The sequence below is a fragment of the Callospermophilus lateralis genome, chromosome 3 (genome assembly GCF_048772815.1).
Source record: "Callospermophilus lateralis isolate mCalLat2 chromosome 3, mCalLat2.hap1, whole genome shotgun sequence".
Lineage (NCBI taxonomy): Eukaryota > Metazoa > Chordata > Mammalia > Rodentia > Sciuridae > Callospermophilus > Callospermophilus lateralis.
The window spans coordinates 86,828,524-86,843,306 of NC_135307.1; the positions used below are offsets into that span (position 1 = coordinate 86,828,524).

A 14,783-nucleotide genomic window follows, 5' to 3' on the forward strand; every position below is an offset into this window, starting at 1 on the left:
GAACCACATAAGGAAATATTTAGGTTGATGGAACTGTTCGTAGAGCGTAATTGCATTTGTTGTAAACTCATCAAATCATACACCACCAAAAAAAAAAAAAAAAAAGATATGTATCAAGATATCTTTTATAATAGCAGTTCTCAAACTTCTTGATCTCAGAGCCTTCTTTATATCCTTAAAAATTATTTGAGAACCACAGAGAACTTCTGTTTACATGGATTTTATCTATCAATATTTTGTTAGAAATTAAAATTTAAACATTTAAAAATATGTATTTATTCTGCTTTAAATAACAATAGTAACCCCATTACATGCTAACCTAAATAACATATTTTTAATGAAAAATAGCTCACTCTATAAGAGCAACGTTTTTAAAACAAAACACATTTAGTACAAAAAGTGGCATTTTTTAGACAAATTTCTTTAAGACCTTCTTGTACATTTCCTGTTATCTCGTTAAAGCTTTACTGGAAGAGACCATTCTCATATCTGCTTCTGCAGTCTGTTGTATTATCCACACATCATGTGGATATTATGGATATTATGGGAGGATGAAGCAAAAGGACAACTAACATCTTGGGATTATTGTGAAAATCATTTTGATCTTTCAGACCCCTGAAAACATCTCAGGGACCTCCAAGGATCCCTGGACTATACTTTGAGAATTTCTCATTGAGAATTTTCATATCAAAATATGAAAGCTGGAAATGTAGCATTTGCCTGACATGGGCAAGGCCCTGGATTTGATCCCCAGAGTAGTAATAATAATAATAATAATATCAAAATATACATTAGTAGAAGATTGTTTGAATTTTGAAAACACAACAAAATACTGTACCGCCTTTTAAAATGGTGATTCTAATAAAGCTGAGTTTATTGACTTAGAAAGATGTCCACAAGTAGGATGGCTAGTATAATCCAACTTTTGTTTTAACCAAAATATGCAATCTATATATAGAATAGTGTCTGGGGAAATGTACTAAATATTTAACTGTAATTCTTTTGGGTTAGTGGGATTATAGCGAGTCTTAAATTTCTTTGTTATTTATAACACACATAATCTTGTAATCAGAAAATACTCAATTTTTTTTCTTTTTCTTTATATTAGTGATTCTTAGTCAGTAGCAGTCTTGTCCCCAGGGAACATCTGGCGATGTTTGGAGACGTTTTTGTTTGTCACAATAGGAGTGTGTAGCTGGTATCTATTAGAAGCCAAGGATGCTGCTAAAACATCCTACAGTACACAAGACTGACCTCCCCCCTCCAATAAAGAATTATCTGGCCCAAAATGTCAATAGTACCAAGATAGAGAAATCCTGGCTTATAAGAAAAAAAAAAACACTCCTTCCTTTGTTCTTCCTCCTGTAGCACCACCTCTTCCCATGCGAACCAACTTTGATAAATTCACTGGCTTTTCTGAGACAATGTAATATTCTTAAAGTCACCAGATATTAAAATTATAATCCAAATCAGACAGAGTTTTAAAAGCAAAAGCAAAAAGTGGCTAACTAATGGGGGTGTAACTTGTCTGTAGAGATGTGCTTAGCATGCTCAAGGTCCTAGATTCAGTCCCCAAAACCAAAAAAAAAAAAAAAAAAACACAACAACTACATAACAGTGAGGACAGGTGAACACTATTAAGACACTTAAAAAGTTGGATGAGATTCTGTTTTAACAGAGAAAGTTTCAAAATCTTTTTTCCCTACAATTTTTTCCCTGGTTTTCCCAACATAAAGTGCTATTGTGTCTCACAAAAGCTTTAAATTAATTCACAGCATTTGAAAGAACATTCATTTACAGGTTTTAAAAGAATATCCTTATTTACCAAATGTTCTCCTGTGGGTGGTCGCCAAGGCTGCTTGCCACATGAAGACAAGAGCATGCTGTTGCTAATGTTTCCTTGTATTATGAGGGAAGCGGAAAGAACACCCATGTTGTTTCATTGAAATGAGCTGTTTGTTTGGAGCCAGGATTTCAAACCCAGCTGAATAAATCAGAATGTTTTCTTTAGGCATTTGTTAACTTGAAATGACATCCTTTGTAATTTTTTTTAACTTGCTCTTGACCAAAAGCATAACTAAGTGCAATTTTTTGTTGTTTTTATTTTTCTTCCCACTAATAACCAATAGGCATGTGTTTTTATAGTCAGTAGAAAAAGTGGCTTACTATATGTATAGCTCACTGTGAGTTTTCTATGTTGCTTCTGTCTTATTGACTGTTTTCCTAATTGTTTTTGTTTGCTTGTTTTTAGAGAAGCTTCCGATAATCTTGCAGTGCAAAATCTGAAGGGGTCTAATGCTTCAGGTATAATTACTAATTACAATTGAACATAATATTGCTTGTGTTTATGTTTGCTCAAAGCACTTATGACTGTAGCTAATTCTTTGTGACACTGGAAATATCTTTTTAAAGTAACACATATACAACAAATTGTACCACATGGAATTCCTATCTGTGCTTTGAAACCCATATTCTAGAAAAAGATAAAATTGGTTAAGTGATTCTTCTGATCCGCTGTATCTTTGTCTTACTGTCTTATTTTTACACGTAGTTTAATCTTTCTTAGACTGGGTTTATTGTATAGATTAAATGTGGATCATTTTCTTGAAAATTTCCCTCAAGCAGAGGATTTGAGAAAAATATTTTGAAATTCCTTGGAGATAGTCGTTATGTACATTTTTGGTTTCCATGAAATCCAACAAAGAGATTATGCCTTTAGTCTCATCACCTCTAACAACCCTTCTGAAAAAAACTGAAAAAGAAACATTCTGGTTAAGCCCACAGGAAGGCATATTTGGCTTTTAACAGAATCAGGTCTTTCTTTTTATTTCTGTTAGGATTAACTTTATGTCACCATTACATTCCAATACTTTGAGGAATTGAAAGAAGTACTGGACTGGGTGTGGTGGTACATACCTGTAATGCCAGGTACTCAGGAGACCGAGGCAGGAAGATTACAAGTTTGAGGCCAGCCTTAGCAAGACCTTGTCTCAAAAAAAAAAAAAAAAATTGGAGATATATCTTGGTAATAGAATACTTGCCTAGAATGTGTGAGGCCCTGGGTTCAATTCCCAGCACCACAAAAAATAAAAGTAAAAAAGAAGTAGTAATAATACAAGAGTTTTATTTTCTGAGGTTCATGAAGTTTGGGGGACTCATGTTGCCTCCCAGTGCTTTGGTATATCTCCACCCAATAAGAGAGCAATCAAACTGGGTTGTTGTGGTTCTAGGCTCTTCCTAGGTTAAGTGTAGCTAGTAGCACAGATAAAATACAAAGCCTAGACATGACCTAGCCCTTAGAATCACAAAAAGAAAGCTACAAATAAACTGTCATCATTTCTGTGGTGTTTTAGAAACTGGGTAGATAATACCATAAATTCTGAAACTCTCTTGTCTCAGGTTTGTTCGAAATCCATGGAGCAACAGTTGTTCCCATTGTGAGTGTGATAGCCCCTGAGAAGCTGTCAGCCAGCACAAGGAGGCGGTATGAAACTCAGGTACATCTGGTCAAGGTTTCCTTGGCTTTCTAATGTGAGCATCAGAGAAGAAAGCAAGCAGGAAATGAAAATAAGAAACACAAGAATTTCTTGGAAGTATCTTTCTACCCACTTCCCTGACCTGATGGCTTCTCAAGATTTCACCAACACAAAACATCTCTGATGCCAGAATTCAACCCCATCTATCCTCCAAAGAGATGTCAGTGTACACTGAAAGAAGCAACTGTTGTCAGAATGATCACATCTAAACAGAACTTTTCTAATCTGCCTCTTATGGCAGTTTGTTTTTAATCCAAATAACAAAGCAATAGTGGTCAATAATATGACTTGAAGCAGGTTTCTCATTCCTTACATGGTTTTGGTGTGTGCTGTATGCCTAATGCTAAGCTAATGGCTATGTAAAATATAAGATACTACAAGGCCCCAGTCATCAAAGAGCTTATAACCTTGGAAGCAAGCATATGCACAATATAGTTAGAGAATAGAAGAAATTAAGTAGTAAAATGCCAAGCTAAATATATTGAATATGAGTCTTAGAGTGTGCCATGGACATATGTTAGGAAAGCATCCATTATGTAGAAATGAAATTAAGGACTAGGTGTATAGCCCAGTGGGAAAGTGCTTGCCTAGTATGCATGAGGCCCTGGGCTCGATCCCCAGCACCACCACCAAAAAAAAAATAGGACTGAAGTAGAAAAAATCAAATACCTCATTTTTAAGTTCTTCTGATTGTTTATGGGTGGAGACCCATTTTTTTTGAGTTCCATGTTCTTATTGCTATTACCTTCCCCTTTCCCCTTTAGCTTAATCCTAAAATCTCTCTGCCTACACGTGTACTATTTCATTATTCTGAGTCTTTATTTGGCATCATTTCAAAATTAAAAAGAAATAAGTAATATAAAGAAGTTAGAAAATTTATTTTCCTTGTGATCAAAATGACTAGACACACCTTCTTTCTGAGGGAGAGTAAAAGCAAATCTTTACACACTGGAAACTTTTTTTTTTTATATTTATATTTTAGTTGTAGTTGGACACAATATCTTTATTTTTATGTGGTGCTGAGGATTGAACCCAGGTCCTCACATGTGCTAGTCAAGTACTTTACCACTGAGCCACAATCCCAGCCCCACACTGGAAGCTTTTATAGGCCTTGATTTGTCACCTTGTCATGTTTTCTGGAATAGGAAATAAGATGGCTTGGTTTAACATGTTCTGAATCACATTTTCTTCCTACTAGGTACAAACCCGACTTCAAACTACTCTTGCCAATTTACATCAGAAAAGCAGTGAAATTGAAATTTTGGCTGTAAGTTCTTTTTGAATATTTTGAAGATGGCCTCTGTCCATAATGTCAAAGTGTGACATCAGACTTCAGGGCTTTTTTGCTCAGTGTCATGAATATCTGGATGTAGACCTTATTGTTACTGATGTGAACCACATTTAATCTAAACATATAAAATACTGGAGAGAAAATTGAAGGTTTGTTTTTCTCTCTCCTTTCTTCCTCTGAAAGACGGAGGAAGGAAAGCAGTGAAAACCAAAATCAGTTTTGTTTCAGGGCTTTGCTTTACTAAGTACAAGTAGCAGTGTCAACAAAGCTTTGAATTATGGCATATAGGGGGTATAGTTTCCACAGCTTGTTAGTTCACCAATACTGAGATCACCACACAGATCATCAAGTCTACTTTATAAAGTACAGAGGCATTTCACACTTTGCCGGCCCTGTTCATACTGTCCATCCAGAGTGACACTGAAGTCCTGAGTCAATGTGTTCTGATATATGATGTTCATTTCTGTGAATTAACAGGTGGATCTACCCAAAGAAACAATCTTACAGTTTTTATCATTAGAGGTAAGCAATACAAACTGTTCTACATTGTGTTGATTTACCAAAAGAAAATTAAAAACAGAATTAAATTTTCTTAGTAACAGAAACTACTGGCAACACCAGGAATTTAATAACATTGGCCCTTTCATATGTTATATGTATTCCTAAATCAGGGTCACCCAGCTAATACGTAGCATAGCCAGGATTTAGACTCAGGCAGACTAGGAGAATCATGGGAGTTTTTGATGTTGTTTTTTGTTTGGTACTAGGGATTGAATCCAGGGGTGCTTAACCACTGAGCCACATCCCCCAGGCCTTTTTTATATTTTATTTAGAGATAGGGTCTTGCTAACTTGCTGAGGCTAGCTTTGAACTCATAATCCTCCTGCTTCAGCCTCCCAAGCAGCTGAGATTACAGATGTGTGCCAACATTCCTGGCAGAATCTGTTCTTGACAATTATACTACTATGCTGTCTGTCAAACTCCAGCTAGGGAAGGTCATTTGTAGACTAGAACTATACAAAAGATCCTTTTGTAAAAATTAAAATTAATTTAGATCCCTTTTGTTATATAGGTTATACATTTATTATCAAATAGTCTAATTAAGAACTTTAACATTTTTGAATAGTTACTAGTAAGAATACTTAATGAAAGCTACAAATGATTTTTGCAACATATCAAAGAATATGTCTACCCATTGTTTAGTCACAGGTTAAATTAAAAACTTTGCCCCAAAATTATTATCTATTACATTTTCTGTTGCTCTCACAAGTATATACTACATATACCCCTCTACTGGCAATTTACTGATTTATCATCCAGTCAGATGGACACACATAAAAGACAATAGCTCCATTTTATACAAAGTAAACAGTAGGCAGAATTAATTGATCTAAAGTCACAGCACCCTGGGGCAGGATATTAGCACATCAGGGCTGTGGCATCTAGACTCTACATAGTACCTATAGTCTTGTTTTTAAAAAAAGGGAGGGCTGGGGTTGTGGCTGTGGTAGAGCGCTTGCCTAGCATGTGAGGCACTAGGTTTGATTCTCAGCACCATATAAAAAAATATTGTGTCCATCTACAACTAAAAATATTTTTTTAAAAAAAAATCACTAACAATTCTGGAAAAAAAAAAAAATTGATGCTTGAAAGGAAGAACCCCAGCAGTCTCACAGCTGGTTCTACAATACATTCTTCTGGTATACTTGAACAATGGCATTTCAGTACCGACCCAGAAGAACCCAAGTAATAAACCTTCTGCCCTGTTAAGTCTTATCTGTTTTTTCCCCAGTGGGATGCTGATGAACAGGCATTTAACACAACTGTAAAGCAGCTGCTGTCACGCCTGCCAAAGCAAAGGTACCTCAAATTAGTCTGTGACGAAATTTATAACATCAAAGTTGAAAAAAAGTAAGTTATCACTTGGGCATAGCAGATTTCATTCACAGGGTTAAAATTCAGGAAGAGCTTTTAGAGTGACGTATTTTATTCTTATTGAGATTTGAAGGCTAAAGACAAGCTTTTAGAACTGCAGCTGGCAACCAATGAATCTTCCTGAGACTATGAATCACAAGTCATATCTTGTCGATAATAAAACACAGCAGAGCTGGGAGTAGCTATCCCAATTATCATTTTGTTCACCCAGATTACTTCTATAAGTGTTTAAATGAAATAAAATATAACTTTATACCCTTATATCAGAATGTCATTCATGTTCTCATTCCACTTAAAGGGCAACAAGGAGGCTGTGAGGTAAATGGGGATCTCCTTGTGTAGAGCCTTTTACTGCAGTCACAGCTTCTGTAAAACTTACATAATTTTTTAGTGACTAGCCTTCCATTCTTGTTTTTAATTAAGTAAAGCTACCTTCGTATCTCCTAAAAGTATTTAACTGTTGTTTTTGTTCTTCACTCACTAAACTGTCATTATAATCTGCCTTTTCCCTTCTTTTGCAGGGTATCTGTGCTGTTTCTATATAGCTACAGAGATGACTACTATAGAATCTTATTTTAACCCTGAAGAACTCATTACATTGTTCAGACAGGGGCTTATACTGGAATAATGGAATGTTGTACATTCACTGTCATTTTAAATTGACTTTAAATTCTAAGAAAATGCCCTACTTAGCTTTGTCAGTTTTTCATGTGTAATATATTATAAATTTATCTTTTGGGGTAAAATAAATGCTTTGTCATATGTGTAGCTTTTTTAATTGCAAATCTGTTAACACTGAAGGTTTTATGGAAATAGAACATTAGAAAGTATCCTTGTTCTTCCCTTGATCCTAATGACTAAGCACATGAAAATGTCCTAAAAGGCACAAAGACACCAGAAATCATTACCTTAGAATCTTTATTTTTAATGATTTTGTAATATGTTTTTCCTAACGTGGTTAAGCAGATTTTCATTTGGCTATGAGAACTCTTCCAAACTTAATAAATTATGATGATAAACTTACACAACCTGGTGGAAAGAATGTCCATGAGATGATACAACTTTTATAATTGTCAGGTTTCAATTAGAATAATCTAGAAAATAGGGCTAAAACATTCAGTAATCACATCATCCAGAATTAGTTATTGCCAGACTATTAAAATGGGGGAGGGGGGATGAGGGGATGTAACTCAAGAGTGCTTACATAGCATGTGTGAGGCCCTGGATTCAATCCCCAGCAATACACACACACACACACACACACACACACACACACACACAAAAAAAAAAGGCGTGGGGGATGGGGGGGAAGGATCACATAAGCACAGTGCTGATAACAGGTGTTTAATGATACAATGCTCTTCACAGGGATGACTACAGAGACTTTTTAAAACTAATTTAGGAATTTATAACCATACATCATAAATCTGAAATAAACTACTTTCTTACCACAAATACTTTGTAAACACTGCAACCTTTCTTCTCTCCAAAATAACCCTAATATCACATGAAAACATTTAATGGGGGAACCAGAAACCTAGATTTATGAACAAAACTATAAACAAAATGGAAATATGTAATTCAGTGGTTTGGTAAAAGCAGGGAACTCAGTGCTCTTCACTGTGCTGCTTTGCTCTTCTTACTCTTGCTCTTTTTGTCTCTCTTCTTCAGCCCATCCATGTTAGCTCTCAATAGGTTTGAATAAGCCTGAAAAACACACAGCCTGACCTTATTAACAGGAGGAGGTACCAACTGGTGGAGAGCTGCCCTACTTCCACAATAGACTTAGGGTAGCCAAAATAAGAAAGCCTACCTAATAGAGAATATAGTACCTTTTAAAACACTCTCCCACAGTGAGCTGCACCTTTTTTACTTTATATTTAAGCAAAAAGGGGAAAAGCCAAGCAACTTCTTGTTCAACTATACTACAGAGTATATCTGAAGTTAAGACAACAAAATCTAGATGAAAAACCAGAAAGGAGAAATATATCAGTGTTGAAATTCATAGCTTATCACCTTTTACCTGAAAAATACTGGTAAAACATCACAGGACAGCAATGAACCCAATATCAACCACTCCCCCACCCCAGTAGTGGGAATGGAACCTAGGGCCTTGCACTTGTGAGTGTTTTACCCCTGAGGTACATCCCTAGCACTCTCTTCCATTTTATTTTTAAAACAGGGTCTAGCTAAGTTGGTGTCAAACTTGGGATCCTCCTGCCTCAGCCTCCCAAGTAGCTGGGATTACGGGTATGCACCACATGCCCAGCTCCCCAAATATCAATCTTAACTCAAGTGTTCACCATTATGCTCTCTTGCCATGAGAAGGGGGACATGGGCAACACTAGGAACTCACCATCTGAAATTTATTCACTTCTTTGGAGCTCACCTGGAAGAAAAGGAAAAAAGATGTCACCCCCTATTTATCCATTCAGTATCCTCTGATCCACCACAGATAATATCTCAAAATATTCATGAAGATGACATTCTAAGTTCTTCCCAACTTCTGATGTTGCACTAAAGGCTATTTTTCTACCTAACTTCCCTCTGCCTCAGGAACAAGCAAAGTAGCTCTGCCTTTTTTATACATGAGAACTACACCAGAAGGGATAGGCAGAAGTGATCTTCTACAGAAGTTCTATTTTTTTATCTCTCTTGAAATCCCTTACAGAGATGACCCTAAGTTTTCTCCCTGGGTTCTGAGATGTCAAGTGACTTCTCAGTATTAATGTTTTGTGTAACATACACAAAAACTACTCCCTCCTCATCTTCTGCTTTCCATTTATTCAGACCAATTTAAGCACAATGCAAACTACTGCAAGAGAAATATTACCTTAAAAGATTCTCAGGTTTTCCTATTTTTTGATATTCCAAAGACCACATAAGCTGGCTTTACTACAAAGGTCTACTCAAGATAACTTATAAAGGGAGAATTATAAACTAATTATTTCTATGTTCTCATGAATAACCTATTTTAATGTGATTCGAGGCGGAGTCTGGATCTGCTCCAGCAGAATACAGTTTTCACTCAAGAATCCAGAGTCTTTTGCTTTGCTATACTTAACCTCTACCAGGAAAAGAAAGACTAGAATAATCTAGAAAATAGGGCTAAATAGAGCTCTTAACTAAATGTATACTCTCTCATGTACCAAGTCTAACATATAACTATGTTACGTCAACCACAAAGACAAAGGAATAATCAGCTAAAAAAGTTGTAGCTCAGTGGTGGAGTGCTTGTCTGTCACACAGAGGCATTAGGTTCAATCCTCAGCACCACATAAAAATAAATAAAGTTACTGTGTCCATCTACAACTAAAAATACTTTTCAAAAGTAAAACAATCATGATACCAAGAAATTATTGAAGGCCCAACACAGTAAGGAGATAAGGAAATAAGTATGCCAAGCACTCCTTCCAGCATTACCAATATGTTTTTTCCACAAAAAGTTTAGTTTAACAAGTGTTTGACCTCTACCTCCATTTTAATTTTACTGATATTTCTACTATTAATGTGGTAAAGGAAAGTCCGCATCCCAAAATAGTCTGGGAGCTACACATTTGCTACCTTTTACCTAAAAAAGAAAAAAAATTAAAAGCCTGGTTCAGATATGATCCATCCTCCGTTCTAAACTCCAAAATTTAGCGTTAAGAATCCAGCTCACCACTGTGCTGATCTTCTTTTTCCCATCCGTTGCTCTCAACAGACACTTGTTGTCTGAGGGCTCAACGCCCTCCACAGAACCCTTCCTCGGTGTGGGTTTAGTTCGACCATCATCTGCACAAAAAATACATCCTAGTGAACACAGCCATATATGTTGCTGATAGGTAGACAAAGGTTAAAATAGGAAAGAAGGGATCTAAATAGGTGACTTAATCCACTGTCACCGCTCCAGTTCTGTTTAACCACATCATCTGCTATCAAGGGTTTGGCCAAATCTTGGAGACAACTACAACTTCCACAACAGAAACGCCGTTACATTGGAATATTAAACCTCACTAGTCGCGGTTGGGTTTGGTATCCCTGACAAAACGATGACCTCTGACATACTTGGGGCCCACTGTAGCCGGGACGGACCTTGGTCACAAACACTGAGTGGAAGAGGGGGCACCAACCGCAATTCCCAATATCCCGGGGCCCAAGTCCCTGAATGTGCCCAGTGCAGGGTGGAGGAAGGCAGGGGACTCTGGTGCCTCCCAGACACTAGGACCCAGGCCGGGCACAGCTCGGCTTCCAGGGTTCCCTCTCCCAGCTTCCTTCGTCCCCGCCGAGGTGGCTGCTTACACTTCTTCAAGGTGATGTACACGCTGCCCGACAACCGACACTTCTGGAAGAGCCTGGTGAGCTCCGTCAGGAACTGGAACATAAGAAGCCCGGCCCCATTAGGCAGCCTCAAATCCTCGTACCGCCGCGTCAACTAAGTCCCTGTCCCTCCCTCAAGGCGACACAGAGGTCTGGAGCTAAAACCCGAACCTTCATCAGTCCCAGGGCCGGCCACGCCTGGCTATACCTGCTCGCTCTCCAGGAGCACCATCGCAGCGCTACCGGACGCTTCCGGTCAACATAAGCACTGAGCAGTTGGAACCGGAAGTTTTCCTACGCAGGGCGGGACTTCCGCTGTATGGCCTCGAGTCTCTCCCACCAATCCCTGCCGGTGCCCCGCCCACCTGTCGCCTGAGTAGGAGGACGTACCCCACTGTTCCCGGAGACTCAGGTCAGAAATCCTCCCACCTTGTTAGTGTGAGGAAGTGAACCACAGAAAGATTAATAGAAACGTGTAATGTGTATATTCAGCTGTATGTTGGGAAAGTTACGAAACAGTTCATTGCCTCAGTTTCCTCGTTTTTTGGTTTTTTTTGGGGGGGACTGGGGGTTGAACCCAGGGTTTTACGAATGCAAGGCAGACGCTTTGCCACTGAACTACATTCCAGCCCAGTTTCCCCGTCCTTAATGTGAGGATTGATTGTGAAGAGTAAATGCAATTGTCTTAACACATAAAATTAAGTGTTAATTGTGGTACTTAGAAAGTGCTCAATAATCATTAACCATTGTTGTTTTCATTATTATCATTTTCCATGGAGGTCCTTTGAACTCCTCACCAGACTGAGTGGTTCTTCAGGAGCCCTAGAAAGAGGGACTAGCGTCCAGTCTTAGTTCAGCTTATGGGTAGAGATCTGGGTTCTAGGCCCTGCTGGGCTAGTAGCCAACTTGAACCCTGAGCTCTCTGTAAAGCCAAACATTCCATCCTGCAACAGGTTTTTGAGCTGCCTAGCTTGTGCCAGGCATTATTTTAGGGGTTGGACATAACAGCAGGACACAGACAAGCTAAGTTCCTGGTTTCCTGGAACTTGGGTCAAAGGGGTAGAGAGGAAGTAATCAACAAACAAAACAAGTGAGTAGTATAGCTTAAGATAATAAGTGCTGTGAAGACAACTAAACAAGACAACTAAACAAGGGCTGTAGTGTCAAGTGGCTACCTTAGGTTGGGGCAAGGGGAGTTTTTCATGAAGAGAATTTTAAGCTGAAAGGTAAAAGGACCAGTCATCCAAAGGTTTGAGGACACAGTGTTTCAAACAAATGGAATGGCTAGAGCTAAGACCCCAAAGAGAAAAGCAGTTGCCCTGAGTCAGCAAGGCTGGGAGGTGGGGGTGGAAAGTGGGAGAGCACCAGTAGAAAGAAAATTAAAGGAGTATGGAGAGGTATAGCTAGTGAGCAGGTCATGTAGGGCCTATGGCCATCATTTGGATTCCAGGTATAAAGAGAAGATTCTTGCTAAGGAACTTTTTAAACAGGAAAGTGACAATCTCTTTTCTATTTTTAAAAGATCCCTCTGTGGTGTGGAGAATGCACTGAAAAGAGAGAAGGCAGGAAATAAGGAGCCCAGTTAGGTAATTGTATTAGCTTCCCATTACTGCTATAACAAACCACCACAAATTTAGTGGCTTAAGGCAGTATGAATTTATTCTTTTATATGTCTGGAGGTCAGAAGTCTAAAATCAGTGTTTCTGTAGGCCTACATGTGAGAAATAGAAAATCTGGTGGTACATTTTAGAATATAGCTTTAATTGGATCCATTTGTAACCATTTTAATTATACCCCTTTCCTTTATCCGCCCCAATCCCATAGATGTAACCCAAAACTCCTTTAATCAGAGCACAGGACAGTGCTGTGTTATGTTAGGGATATAAGCAGGTGGACTACCTGCCCAGGGGAGTTTGCTAGCCAGGTTCCTGTAGCATTCCTTTCTGACAGGAGTAAAAGTTTGATTTGTTCACCCAGCTTCAAGCACATGACTGATTCCCAACCCCCGCCCTCTCAATATTTCTAACATATATTCCATCTGGATGCTTCCAGGAAGAATTTGTTTATTAATCTTCTAGAAGCTAACTGTGTTCCTTTGGCTCTGGCCCCTTCCTCAAATCACTACAAGTTTTTTCTTCTATTGTACTACCACCACCACTATTACTCTTTCTACTACTGATTTTGATGTTCCTGCCTTCCTTGCATGAGGATCTTTCCAGTTATCACTGGGCCCGCTAGGATAATCCAGAACTGTCTATCTCAAGATCCTTAATTTGATTACATCTGCAAAGTTCCTTAATCATGTAGGATAACATATTTACAAGTTCCGGGTATGAGAGCACAGACATCTTGGGGGCATCCAACCTACCACTGAGCTTACCGCAGGTGCTCTTCTGTTTGCAGTGGAAATAATGCACATACAATTGAATGTGAACAATAACAGGAAAAGAGGAATGGAAATGACTCATGAGTCATGCTAATATATGTATTTTTAAAGCAAGATTTTTGTTGGGCATAGTGGCACATGGCTGTAATCCCAGCAACTTGGGAGACTCAGGTAGGAGGATCAGAAGTTCCAGGCCAGCCTCAGCAGTTTAGCAAGACCCTGTCTCCAAATTTAAAATCAGGCTGGGAATATAGCTCAGCGACAGAGTGCCCCTAGGTTCAAGCCTCACTACCAAAAAAAAAAAAAAAAGACCTTTAGGTTTGCTTTTATATGGTTGATATGAATATTTAAATTTAATTGAATTCAAATTAAATGTTTTTAATTTCTCAGTCACATTAGCCACATTTTGAAGATTTTGTAGCCACATGTGGCTTGGACAGCATATTCTGTTGGACAATCAAAAGCAATGAGCCTGGCATATAATAAATGCTCAAGGGCTGGGGTTGTGGCTCAGTGGTAGAGCACTGGTCTAGCACATGCGAGGCCCTCAGCACCACATAAAAATAAATAAATAAAATAAAGGTATTGGTTCCAACTACAACTAAAAAATAAGCATTTAAAAAAGTAAAAATAAATGCTCAAAAAAGCAGTATCAAAAAAGATTATACACCTTCTATCATTTGGATATCACTAACCTCATTTCTACCTATATCTAATACCACTTGTACTGTTAGTGAATATTTTTCTTTAAGTTGACTCATTTTATACTTATATATGTTTAATACCATTATCATAAATGGAAAATGAGTATCATTTTTCCATAATTGAAAGAAATCACAAAAATAAGTACCATGAAATGATGTTGCTAAATTTAAAAATGTTTAGATTTAAATTTCTAAAGCAATGAATAAAATGGAGCTAATTGATTTATCAGTTTATATCTGAGAATAAATTTCCCAGTGAGAAAAATGGTATTTTTTATGGTCAAGTTAACAGTCAAGTTAAGAGTTTATATCTATAAGTCATGGTTAGATTTTGATGTTATCTAAAAACCAAAATTCCTACTTGCAATTATGTGTGGTTAAAATAATATATTATTAATCAGATTATAATTTAAATATATAATAGAGGTTATAACTTTTAGTCCTTTGAGCAAAGAAGAATGCATGTGAGGCAGGAAATTTGGTCACTTTTCTCCCTCTCTCTCTCACTCCAGGAGAACTGAGAGATAAAAATGACTTCCAAATCCCCTTCTACATCATGGGGGACTTTAGCTAAATCTGGGTAGCACCACGGGTAAAATGGAGCCCCTTAGCACATAACTCTAGCATCTGCT

At 37.8% G+C, this 14,783-nt stretch overlaps 2 protein-coding genes across 8 annotated transcripts in view; one reads left to right on the top strand and one right to left on the bottom strand.

Moving 5' to 3' along the window:
• Positions 1-7,804, top strand: part of Eif2ak4 (eukaryotic translation initiation factor 2 alpha kinase 4) — a 102,910-nt gene extending 95,106 nt beyond the window's left edge. For 5 of the 7 annotated variants that reach the window (XM_076850542.2, XM_076850543.2, XM_076850544.2 and 2 more), the window contains 6 exons: positions 2,252-2,304; positions 3,400-3,497; positions 4,735-4,803; positions 5,305-5,349; positions 6,620-6,738; positions 7,284-7,804. In XM_076850542.2, coding sequence (XP_076706657.2) covers positions 2,252-2,304; positions 3,400-3,497; positions 4,735-4,803; positions 5,305-5,349; positions 6,620-6,738; positions 7,284-7,341 — 442 coding nt within the window. In that variant the 3' untranslated portion in view covers positions 7,342-7,804. Of the gene's footprint in view, positions 1-2,251; positions 2,305-3,399; positions 3,498-4,734; positions 4,804-5,304; positions 5,350-6,619; positions 6,739-7,283 lie in introns of those variants that run through there. The other 2 variants (XM_076850546.2, XM_076850547.2) reach the window with 2 other exon arrangements.
• A 286-nt stretch (positions 7,805-8,090) lies between these two features.
• On the bottom strand, positions 8,091-11,343 carry Srp14 (signal recognition particle 14). Its single transcript, XM_076850549.2, has 5 exons — positions 11,270-11,343; positions 11,044-11,116; positions 10,424-10,536; positions 9,119-9,151; positions 8,091-8,469 (listed from the first exon to the last, which is right to left on the bottom strand). Exons 1-5 carry the CDS (start codon positions 11,291-11,293, stop codon positions 8,380-8,382), a joined length of 333 nt encoding a protein of 110 aa, XP_076706664.1. The 5' UTR covers positions 11,294-11,343; the 3' UTR covers positions 8,091-8,379.
• Between the last annotated feature and the right edge of the window lie 3,440 nt (positions 11,344-14,783).